General features: G+C 42.3%; 2 protein-coding genes across 4 annotated transcripts; one reads left to right on the top strand and one right to left on the bottom strand.

Moving 5' to 3' along the window:
- Nucleotides 1–1,419: 1,419 nt before the first annotated feature.
- On the bottom strand, nt 1,420–7,232 carry rpap3 (RNA polymerase II associated protein 3; the record flags this gene model as incomplete). The annotated part of the gene is made up of 16 exons (XM_079335026.1): nt 1,420–1,634; nt 1,731–1,831; nt 1,914–2,011; nt 2,105–2,294; nt 2,387–2,586; nt 3,642–3,734; nt 4,018–4,088; nt 5,037–5,158; nt 5,605–5,732; nt 5,811–5,969; nt 6,053–6,123; nt 6,199–6,320; nt 6,414–6,541; nt 6,638–6,748; nt 6,838–7,002; nt 7,080–7,232. 16 exons carry the CDS (start codon nt 7,230–7,232, stop codon nt 1,549–1,551), a joined length of 1,998 nt encoding a protein of 665 aa, XP_079191152.1. The 3' UTR covers nt 1,420–1,548.
- A 1,272-nt stretch (nt 7,233–8,504) lies between these two features.
- atp23 (ATP23 metallopeptidase and ATP synthase assembly factor homolog) lies at nt 8,505–11,304 on the top strand. 3 transcript variants are annotated; one of them, XM_079335041.1, is made up of 7 exons: nt 8,505–9,013; nt 9,213–9,384; nt 9,585–9,630; nt 9,784–9,865; nt 9,973–10,110; nt 10,549–10,632; nt 10,725–11,304. In XM_079335041.1, exons 2-7 carry the CDS (start codon nt 9,237–9,239, stop codon nt 10,926–10,928), a joined length of 702 nt encoding a protein of 233 aa, XP_079191167.1. In that variant the 5' UTR covers nt 8,505–9,013; nt 9,213–9,236; the 3' UTR covers nt 10,929–11,304. The 3 variants fall into 3 exon arrangements, with proteins under 3 accessions (XP_079191167.1, XP_079191166.1, XP_079191168.1); XM_079335040.1 differs by lacking the exon at nt 8,505–9,013 and having other exon boundaries at nt 9,030–9,384; XM_079335042.1 differs by lacking the exon at nt 8,505–9,013 and having other exon boundaries at nt 9,224–9,296.
- The last annotated feature ends 423 nt before the right edge of the window (nt 11,305–11,727 follow it).

Here is an 11,727-nt window from a genome sequence, read left to right as displayed (position 1 = left end):
GGTCAGAACCTTCGTCGACCTTTGATCTCCTCAGTGTGCGTGCTTAAAGAAATCCCCCCCAAAGTTTTAACTGAAGCAGCTTAATCATGTTTAACAATTTCATCCATTAATGTTGTGCAGCCTTTAAAGAAAGGCTCTGATTGGCTGTTATAAAGTGTCATCAAAGGGAGTTTTGCGAGCAGATTTGACAGCATCATTCACATGTCCACTTCTGGCTGTTTGACCTTTTAAATAGTTGACTGCACTGACGAGAACTGGAGTGAGGATCTCACTTTATTCGGATGTCTTTTGCGCCACCTGCAGGTCGGATTATAGATCTAGACGTTCCCATCAAACGCCAATGACTTGTAGTTTTAACAGTATACCATCCTCTAAATCCCCTCCACTGATTAACACTCAGTATGCTGCAGTTTTTGTTTCTGGGACGGTGACTGAATGACCCTCCATACTCTGTTTCTATTGGCCAGTACGCACTGACTTAATATGCAAGAGTCTTACGTGTCACTGTTTATAACAGCGTCTGATTTTACTCTGCGAGAACAGTCACTTCTTCTTGAGGCACTTTTATACTGATTATTAGAAACATGAATTATTGTTTATGTCCTCACATACTCATCCTGACCTCGCTCCATGTTTTTATAACTGTTACTATTTTCATGTGTGTTTGTGTTACTCTCACCTCTGTTATTGCGCTTCCTCACATCTTCAATCTCAGCTCGTCTTGTTGGGTTCTTTTGATGTTGGATGGCTTTTTGTCGTTTCCTGTCGTCCGTCTTCTTGCTTCTTCTACACAGTATATCAAAGCACTTTGTAAACCTGTGAGCTATATAAAGTGTTTGTTTTTTGTCACTGAAGGAAGAATGTGCGACATGTTACACATAAATTCAGCAGAAATCAAGTTTATCAGCTCAAGCTGTTGTCAGAGCCGTGTTCACATCACGTTTACATGGAGGAGACAGACTTTTGCATGAAGCCGTTTGAGTCAAGAGAAAAGGAATAACTAATTCAGAACTGCTTCGTGTGGATGCGAGTGGAGAGGGTTGGAGGTGTGTCCAGTTTGTTTTGGTTTCATGCTGCTGCTCAGGGGGGGCGACGTCGACTGGACCAGAAATTCTAAATATTTGTGACGTTGTGCTCTCCATAGCTTTATTTTATTGTTATTTAATTTGGTACTCGGTACTTTACGTGCTTCAGAAATCGGCCTACCTGTACGTTTGAGTCTGAAGGTGAACTTCCTCCACACTGCGTACTCGTGTTTGTACAGACTGTTCCTTCTTCCTTTCATGCGCTGATGCACAAGAATGTCACTCTGAAAGTCTCTTTCTTTAAACACCTTTGACATCTGAATATGATTTACGAGTCATCATTTCTGATAAAGGCATAACATCTGTTTCCACGGGCCATAACAGAGGCGTCCAGTGTAATGAAAAAGAATGAACGTTTATTCACCATTAGAATAGAACTACTTTGGTTTCTTTTTTTTTTTTTTGAAACAATGCAGCGATGTGTTTTCACATTTACAGTCTTTAGAACGCGTCAGTCCACGCGTCACACTCCGTACTTCTTCTGTAAGGCTGTGATGGACGAAGCTTCGAGCTCGGTTTGGTGCAGGAAGTCGAACACTTCTGTTAGCGCTGGGGGAAGAAGAGTCGTACAACATTTATACATCTTGGATTTTTATAGAAGGAAATGTGAAAGTCGTCTGGAAGGGTGCGTCAAAGAGACTCTACCTTTCTTCTCGGGGGAAGACATGAACATGACGGCCATGTCGAAGCGTCTCACACTTGCTAAACTCCTGAGGACCTCCAGGGTGACGGCTGGCGACTCGTTCCTGCACAAAACTGATGTCAAAGCACAAAAAAACAAAAAGCTACGCAATAACTGAAGAGAGAACTGAATGTTTTAAAACTCACTTTATGTAGAAACCCTGCAGCGTGCTCAGGATCTTATTGAGAATATCGGGTTCGAGGGAGTTTTGGAAAATGTTGACGTACGCGCCGGGTTCGATTTGCTGCAAGACGAGAACAGAAACAAAACAGAATTATTATCGTGTGGCTGCTTTATACAGGTGTGCAGATTTCTCATCCTCAGTGACAGCGCTCACCCTCAGGTATCTATAGACCGCTGCAGGTTGGTTTCCGATCTTTCGGAGGTCGGCCTCCAGCTGGAAGCTGTTGGTGGGAGGCGGAGGCAGAGGAGGGTCTGCTTCTGCTGGGGAGACGTTTGTTGACGGTTCGGGAGGAGGAACTATTTCATCCTGTGCAGCCTTCTTTGTGCGTCTGCTCGGTGGAACTCTGGGAAATGAAGTTCAGACAGAGGGAATAAAAATCTGACAAAAACAATAATAATTAATATCACGAAATAGAAAAAAAGTAAAGCCACTAACTGCTCTGATGAGTGTGAAGGGACTTCCGCTAGCTCCTCGATTTTGATCATTTTGGCGCTGGGTGATGACGACAGTGACGAGGATTCATCCTCAGCCTCCGTCGCCACTTCCTGCACAGAAGACTTGGCTTCAGTGGGCTGCATCTCTGACACCAACACCTTTCCACTCACTTCCTCAATATCGATCCTCCTCAGGGGCTTCTGAAGAAACAAGAGGTTTGCTCTCTGTCAGAAATGTCTTCAATGACATGAGGCGGTTATTGTGTTCTTCTTTAAATACACCAAATAAAAAAAATAAAAAAAAATACACACGTTGAAACTAAATGTATATCTACGCCGCCCCCTGCTGGACAAATAAAGAGAAGCATGTTGTGAGGATAAGTGACCTGCAGGTTCATTTATATAAAATGAAAAAAAGTGTCCAGATTTGTTGTTAAAGGAGACATACACGTCGACTTTAAAATGTGTACAGCGGGCCAAATTCTAAATTTTCTCCTCAGTCGATCTGCACGTGGCTGCAGACACTGAAGCTTCAGTGTTTAGCCAGCTCTGCATCAATCCAAAACAGCCGTGTGGAGGTGCCTTAAAAACACCTCCCTTTTCTGGTCTAAACGAATCCCGACCAGGATCTGAACTCAGGAGGACATGCTGGCTAAAGATACTTTTTGGGGTCTTTGTTAGATAGGAGGTTTGTGACCCTGTAGAAACCAGCTCTTTGAGAACGCTCCGTTTTGGTGCGTGTGTTTCTTTAAATGCAATGACCCCCCCTGAGTTTCCCAGGTAGACATCACTCATTTGTTGGCGTGAATTAAAATGATGGACCTGCACCAAACTTGTTTTCTCTAGCCTGGGGGTGGGGTCTATGTGTGGCGATACCAGGGGAGGGGACTTTGGTTTTTGTTTTGTTTTTTTAAATCAGAATCCCACTGTGACATCACAAGGAGAGTACATTTGAAACGGAGCATATTTCTCTGTGTTGTCAGAAATACAAAGGACTGGATGAGTTCATTTCACATTTGGTGTTTCAGGTTACCCAAATCAATGTTCAAAGACACAAGTGGATTTTTTAATAACATGTCCCCTTTAATGCCTGATTACATAGTAAAGTCATCTGAAGATTTCTAACATATTCCTCCTTTAACAAAAACTATGCTGAGTTTCAGACTATAGTAAATCGACATCCTTTCTTTTGTGTGTTAAAACAGCATAACGTGCATTACGTATAAAGAGTATAACAGGAAGTAAGAAGGACTCACAGTTGACTGCAGATGTTTGGCTTTGTTTATTGGCTGAACGGTTCTCCTCTGGTTGCTGTCCGGCGTTTGAAGGCGACCGCTGGGACCCTCGTCCTAACACCGGAGAACGATGTACAGAAAAGAGAAGTGACGTTGAAGTCGAATATCAAACCTACTCAGACTTTCAAAAAAAGGATTCATTCAATAGTTTGAAACTGAAAGATTCATGCTTTATGCCAGATCTGAAACACACTAAGGAAATAAACGTCAGTAAACTTTGCCTGGTGTGAGTGCGGCCTGAGACACAGAGAAGAATGTCGAGAGTATATTTGAGCAGAATCCAGAGATAAGACCTGCTCTTCCTCTTCCTCCCTGAATGAAAAACTTTAAAACGTACCATCTGGAGTTTCTGGAGTTCATTTAGGGCCTGCTTGTTTCCTGGTTCAAGTCTCAACAACTCCTGGAAATCTGGATTAAAACACCAAACAAACAAACAAACAGAGAAGATGCATTACTAAAGACACAAATAATCATCGACTGTGTGGTAAAATTAAAAAAGTAAAATCATTCATTTTCATTTACAGATTTGTTTGTTGGCCTTAATCTCACATCGATCTCAGGTAGACTGACCACGACCACATGACACGATAGTTTACGCTCCTGTAGGAGACACAACCTCCTTTAAAGAAAAATAAATAAAAATGTAGTTGCGATATCAGGGCAAAGAACTACACTACCCACGATCATAGAGTGTCACAGCGACATCTCTGATTGGTTGAGCTTGCTGTTTCGCTGTGTCCAGATAAGTTTGGTTAGCAGGCTAGTTAGCCAAGACGAAAGGTACAAATAACCTGCTGCAGTGAATGTAGTTTATAATTTCCATAACAAAGAAAGTAGAGGCATTAACAGAATAAACACTACAAGAACAACAAACGCTGCTTAAAAGAGGAAACTATCAATCAAAAATATCATTCATAATGGATTGTGGGATATGTAGTTCCTTGACTCTGGATAAAGATGATGACCACAGTCGTGTACCTTTGCCTTCTTTTTTTTTTTTTTTTGAATTCTATTTTGGTGCTGAATTAAATTCTGGCTGTCTTGGTTTCAGCTGCCGATCTCTCGATATAAAGATTCTGTGAAAAATGAAGGGAGGATCTGAACGGGGAAAATTTACTTCCTTTAAGCTCTGTGGTTAAAATCTCTCCAGAAATGTTTAGAAATGGATATGAATCGACTAATAACTTGAAAAGAAATGAGATTAAGAAACATTCAGCCACATAAGAGGGGATAAAAACCACAATGAATTAAAAAAGAAAAATTTGTTTTGGACTTCAACGAGTAGAAACATAGAAAAACATGTATGACCTGCTGAGGGGGAAAAAACTGTGCTCTTTTTTTGTTCTTGTTCAGTACCGTGTTTGGCCTCCTGGTGTTTCCCTAAAGCCGCTCTCGCTGTGCCGCGGCGAGCGAAAGCCTTGCAGTAGGTGCTGTCCAGAGAAATGGCTTTAGTGCAATCCTCCTCTGCTTCTTTAAACCTGCAGCAGACAGAACACGTTTATGACCTCTTTTTTATAACGGCACACAGAGTGCATTATTGCTTATTAGCATGCATAACAAGGAGCATACTGTGCCACTGTCTTTATTGTGTTCATGTTTTTTAGTTGATTTTAGTATCTGTACAGCACTTTGACTGAAAGACCTTTATAAATAAAGTTATGACAGGCTACGCTTTGTAGCACAACCACCTTATTAAAGAAACCTTTCAAAAAAAAAAATCATATTCATAGTCTTAATTCACACACACAAACTTCCTTTCTTACAATAAAGACGTTGTTATTTCCCGGTTATTGAGGATGCACTGTTTGTGAATGGCTCCGAGCATGTAGATTACGGTTGTTTACTTTGACGTATGGCTTTAAATCCACTTTATTCTTTTCACTGTTACTGAAGGATGTGCAGGAGAAAGTCATGTTGTGCTCACTTCTCCAGCTTGAGGAAGGCCATGGCTCTGTTGGCGGGCAGTAAGACGTTCATGCCGTCCGCCTCCATGCCCCTGGTGTAGCATTCAACTGCTGCTTCGTACTTCCCCTCTTTGAAATAGGCGTTCCCCTGAAAAGGTGCGTCAGGAAACATGAGCACTGACCAAACATGTTGTCCATATTCACCGGCTGTAACAGGAGAGCTCACCCTGTCTTTTTGCATAACCGCCTCCTGTCGTCTCTGCTGCTCTTCCACCAGTCTCTGCCGCTCGGGGTCCTGAGTGGGGGCCTCAGTGGGGCCCTCAGTCGGGGCCTCTTCTGGCTGCGGTGCTTCACTCCGGGTGGAAGGCACGTGATCTCCCAGAAACTGAGACAGGCCAGAAAAAACATAATTAATATAAGAACGAGGACGCCTGGATTCATCTCACACGAAAATTCTTCTGCACAAACCTCTTCGATTTTTTTGACTTCATTCTGTGCTTCCACGTTCGAAGGGTCAAGCTTGAGAACCATCTGATAATCTATGAGGAGAGAGATTCATTATCTCAGGCCGCTCCTGTAAAACAGCGCATCTCATCTTCACAACAGATGGTCACCTTCTAACGCAGATTCATATTTCTTCAGTGCGAAGCGTGCCGCTCCTCTCCGTGCATACGCTTTGAAATAGTTGCTGTCCAGAGCGAGCGCTAAGTTGCAGTCAGACTCTGCCACAACGTACCTGCAGCGGGAGGAGAAAAAAACAACACGATTTTACCGACACAGTTAGGCTGCATGCCTCCACTTCCACGTTGTTAAAATACTGAAAGCATACTTTTTGAGTCTGAAGAAGGAGGTGGCTCTGTTTGTTGGAAGTACAGGATTGTACGGATCTGCACCCATCCCTCTGGTGTAACACTCTACGGCGTCGTCGTACTTCCCCTCTTTGAAAAATGTATTTCCCTAAAAATGTAAAAAAAGAAAAAACAATCCGCTTTCAGAAAGAGTTTCATTTCCAGTTTATTTATTTTTTTGCTCTACTTTTCATGCAATGTTGACCTTTTCTTTCTCAGCCAGCGCAGTCTCCTTATCAGCTGCAGCTTCCTCCGCGTCCGACTCATTCGACTCTGCAGGGCTGTCCTCCTTATCCATCTCTGACAGAGCTTTGTCCTGCCATCACAGAAGTCAAATCTTTACTCATCTACTTCATGGTGTCACCAATGAGGTTTTTCATATTTCATGGAAATGAGTTGAGCTACCACGTCAAACTTGTCCCATGACCGGTAGTCGTACGCCTTGATCCTTGAGCCTGGCTTCAACTCATCTTCCTTAGCGTCACCTTGACCCGTTTGCTCCTTCGTCTTCTTTTTCTTCTTCTCCCTCATCTTCGTTTTGTAGTCCTTGTTGCGCACAGGTGGGAGATTCTTCAACAGAACAGATTTATTTACATCGTCTACATCTGTACATGCTCACATGATGAATGTCTGCGTCAGGGACTAACCTGAGCCTCCTGAGGGGCCCCCTTCCTCAGCTCCTCGTCTTTCTTCTTTATGTCCGTTTCCCAGCTCTCCAGATCCTTCATGAAACCGTGCATGTCCTCCGCATTTTGCCGCATCTGAAGCTGCAACTCAATGGCTTTGTTTCCGCCGGACATGTTACTCCCTGTGAAACAGACGTTTGTTTTGGACAACAATTAAACACTGCTTGTTGAAGCGGCTGCCTTCTTGAAGTCAGCCGTAAAACATTTGACTATTAGATACTTAGATACTAAGCAACAAAGTGACACGTTAATTTATTAACTAGATTTAAAGTTTGTCAACTTTAAATGAAAACTACAATTATTTAACCAAATTTAAAAAAAATAAAAATAAGTACATGTGTTTAAATGTATTGTATTTAGTAATATGATACCAAAAGAGGAGTTATATAGCAAAAAAAAAATAATTTTTCAAACAAAGTCGTTTAATATTTATGGGGAAACTGAGGAAATGTAACTTTTTTTAAAATGATATATCTTGTGCATCACCCAAGCAAATAAAAATATGAAAAAAAAATACTGTACAAAAAAAAAATAGAAAGAACTTCTGTAAACAAAATTATAAAACATTTTTTTTACTAATATTATGCAAATATAAAACATTAAAAGGAGCTACAAAAAAGGCTGTAAAAATGTGCAGGCAAAGAGCATCCACTGGACTTATTATAATGTTGGTAAGCAAAGCTTTGGTGTATAATATTGTTAAACAAAGCTGATCTTGTTTACATAATTAGAAACTAAAAATAAGCACGAGCTCTGTCATGCTGCTACATGTAGCAGCTAGCTCAGCTAACTAACGAGCAAAGAAACATCAAACATTAAAAGGAGAGAATAGAAAAGGTAAGTGACCATGTCGCTACCTGAACCTTTAAAAACACCTGGCGCTCCTTTCTCCCGCGTGTTAATGTAAAGCTGCAGTCAATTCAAGGCTTAAAACTACAAACAGAACTCAGATGTTTCTGTTTACGTCCGGAGCCATGACAGCAGAGAACCAGCATCCCTCGCGCCGCTTATGGTGCGTTCAAGCAGTGTCGGACACGCCGTAAGAACCTAATTGTAAAAATGGAGATCAACACCTGTTTAAATCGGAACTCGAAAATTCAGAAATGACTAAGGTTGCCCAACTTGCCGATTTGACATCATAATCGTCATCACATGGAAAGGGGGTAAAATATGTGTTGCGAATGTTGAGATGTTTTATTAATTTACTAATCAACTTTTTTTTGCTGAAATATAAATTGTAAGAGACATTCAAAAATCTTCTTCGTAGCCTCCGCGATGTTTGCTGTTGGTTCTGAGGTCACACTGGACACTGGAGTGGCAAGAACGACTTCAAAACTCGGAAAATTGAAACACCCGAGCAGCACTTAAATGCAGCATTATATGTGCAGTGGGCGTAGCGGAGATCGTCTAATTAAAACAGTTTCCCACTCCTATCAAAAAAAATATCTTACTTGTACATTTTTAACACAGTCGACTCAAAAAGAAGTTACAAAAGATGAAACACGACTTGATTACAGCCGTGTAAGATGTACCTCCAAACTCCTGTGGTAATCCGATTGATTTGTATGTAGTGACCAAATGATTATGAAACAAATTATTCTCACTGACAAAACATCCAGATGAAAGATTACCACTGTGCCTATTTTCTTGGTCGAGTGGAAATTGTTGTTTTTCCATAGTGTCGTTGTCGTCCTTAATATTTACAGTCTCTGGTGAAGTTACGTTAAAGAATAATGATTACCAGTAAGATAGTGAAATAAGAGTGGTTTTATACGCTCAGTACCGCGCTGGATTTTGTTTTGGTCCGGACATTGCTCGAGGAGTTGAAGACTTACCTGACGCTTTAAATAAACGATCTATACCGCAGTCGCCAACGGAGCCGCAATATAAAAAAAAGGTAACGCTATTTCCTTTATATCCCATTAAACAGATTTAACATGCAATGTGTATTAATACTATATTTATATGAGATATATGAAGAAAAAAACACTGCTAACCTTTGACCTATAACTACCACGTGATCTACAGAGCAGTGATGACCTCCCTTGCCAGCCAGCTAGCAGCTAACAGGGAGCATTAATGCTAACATTTGCAGATAATTGACTTCAAGTTGATGCAATGGATCAGACGAAACAAGAGGAGGAATATGGATACGACTTATTCCCGGAGAGGAACAAGTCGAAGTACGCGAAGGGATCTCTCGGGGAGAGCTTGTTCACTTTCAACCACAAGTGTCGGGTTATGCTTCAGTTTGCAGTGGAAACTAGTAAGTGAGCCAGCTGGCTTAAAGTGAATGACATTGTAGCAGTGAGATGCTGATATATTTCCAGTCAGACAAGTTTGTTGTATTTGAATAACAGTGCACTGTTGTCAATATAACCTTCAGATTTATCAGCATTTAGTTAAATTCGCTGTCAGTGAATGCAAACCAATGCAGCTTTAATCTGGTGTTTGTTCTCCTCTCAGGTCCTTATGCCAAACTTCTCCTGAGTGCCATGAAGAGTTCAGGATGGTAGGTTTCATCCATCCATCCATCCACTGCTAGTTTTCTCATTTAATCCTTTATACCGAATATGATATTTAATCGTCTGTGTTCGAGGTCACATATCTTTACAACACGTTTAAATCAGTCATCATCATATGCTTTACTCTCTCCTTAACGCAGCCAAGTGTTCAAAGACCGACATTTCTCCTGTGAAGATTGTGACGGGACAGTCAGCGGGGGCTTCGACGCAGCTTCCTCTCAAGTAAGGAAGGAAGGAAGGAAGGATGAGGTCTTTGGCCTCTCTTTGGATCACAAAGGGTCTTTAAGACGTTTACACGCTGCTGACATCTGTGTCATGTGTGTTTGTAGATCGTTCTGTGTCAGAACAACATCCATCAGCAGTCCCACATGACCCGCGTGGTCACACATGAGCTCATTCACGCCTTCGACCACTGTCGGGCCAACGTGGACTGGTTCAACAACTACAGACATCTGGCTTGTTCAGAGGTAAGTCCCAGCGTGGATAGTTAACACCACTGCACTCGTGAAAAGTTCCAGACAATGTCAGGACACTGTTCGGGCTTTCACACTTAGAGAAAACGGATTTGCTCCGTGTCTGATCAGGTAAAAAAAAACAACAATCTGAACTAGAGAGCTCTGTCGCTCATACAGCTCAGTACACAAACGCTCCTGAGTGCACAGACGGCACCTTTCAGTCCGGAACAAACCTGCTCGCTGGCCGCAGGTGGTTTAATATTCACGTCTTGATTCGTGTCCTCACTCACAGGAAGTCAACATTTGCTTCTAACCTGAGAAAGTGTCTGTCGTCTTGTTTCTTCTGACTCTCATTTTATCCACCTCTTGGTTTCACCAGCTGCTACATTTGACTTCTTTAACTCTCCTGTTATTCTTCAGATCAGTATTTTGTTTCTGTCATTGCTTCAGATCCGGGCGGCGAACCTCAGCGGAGATTGCACGTTCAACAATGAAGTTGCGAGATTTAACTTTGGTGTGAAGCAGCATCATCAGGTACCCGGAGTCGGACGAATACACACTTTATTCTTCTCTGCCTCTTTTTCTGCCCTCTAATAAGGTTTTTTCTCCCTCCCTCCCTCTGACAGGAGTGTGTCCGAGGTCGAGCCCTCCGCTCCATCCTCGCCGTGAGGAACATCAGCCAAAAGGAGGCGGAGAAGATCGTAGACGACGTCTTTGACACCTGCTTCAACGACCACGCGCCGTTCGGGCGAATCCCGCACAGCAAGAAGGACGCCGACTATGCCTTCAGAGATCACCAGAACAGAGATCGATATTACGCCAACCTCTAGTGGCCTCCCCTTCAGAGATTAAACTCCCGAGGGTGCTGCGACTCCAGCTGGGGCGGCGTCAGCAGAAACGCTTGAACAGAAGGACTTTGAGACGGGTTTGTCCTTGGAGCGAGAACAGAGCTGGAGTACATTTCAATTTTCTCCCCTTTGGACTCTGAAAGTAACGTACTTGACGAGGCCCTGTGATTAATTCAGTTATTCTAAGGTGATCTCTAAAGGTGCTTTAAAAGGAAACCCAGGATTTCCTTTGATTGTCGTGTCTTCATGTTGTTGCCACATTGACCTCCCACTGATTTCTTGTAAATAGAGATGATTGTGCTTAAATTAAACTGACGGATCTTCTCTTTGAATTAAAGTTTGATTCCTCTAAAAAAAACGTTAGTTTGTTTTTCTTTCTCCGAGGACAAGACGGGATATTACGTTCAACCTTGGCGACAAAATGTTTGAATGAGTGACTTAGCGAAGATGCGCGAGGAAGCTCACCGCTCGCTCTGACTCCGTCCTGTTTAATCCTGCGAGTGAACATTATGAGACGAGTAATGCTAACAAAGTCAGAAAAGTTCCTCGCACGGAAACACGGGACAACTTTGTTCACATCTGTGGGCGTCGCTGTAAAATGTCACCGCTGACATCTTCACTGGACATTAGCATTTAAAGCGTCTTGTATCCCTCCACAGAGATTAATGAGGGAAAAAAAAGAGTATGAAGGGAATTATCCTCATAATCCCCCGTCGTCCTCCTCCTCTGCCTATCTCTAAGACAACACCCTCTGCATGCTAATTACACAGTCATCATTACT

This window comes from Symphodus melops (assembly GCF_947650265.1).
Source record: "Symphodus melops genome assembly, chromosome: 22".
Lineage (NCBI taxonomy): Eukaryota > Metazoa > Chordata > Actinopteri > Labriformes > Labridae > Symphodus > Symphodus melops.
This window is presented reverse-complemented; position numbering and strand designations above follow the sequence as displayed.

What these genes read in the sequence shown, in the direction of transcription:
- atp23 (XM_079335041.1), top strand. Translation starts at nt 9,237, where the DNA reads ATGGATCAGACGAAACAAGAGGAGGAATATGGATACGACTTATTCCCG. An exon ending in TCAGTTTGCAGTGGAAACTA is followed by an intron (nt 9,385 to 9,584) that starts GTAAGTGAGCCA and finishes TTCTCCTCTCAG; the next exon opens with GTCCTTATGCCAAACTTCTC. An exon ending in GTGTGAAGCAGCATCATCAG is followed by an intron (nt 10,633 to 10,724) that starts GTACCCGGAGTC and finishes TCCCTCTGACAG; the next exon opens with GAGTGTGTCCGAGGTCGAGC.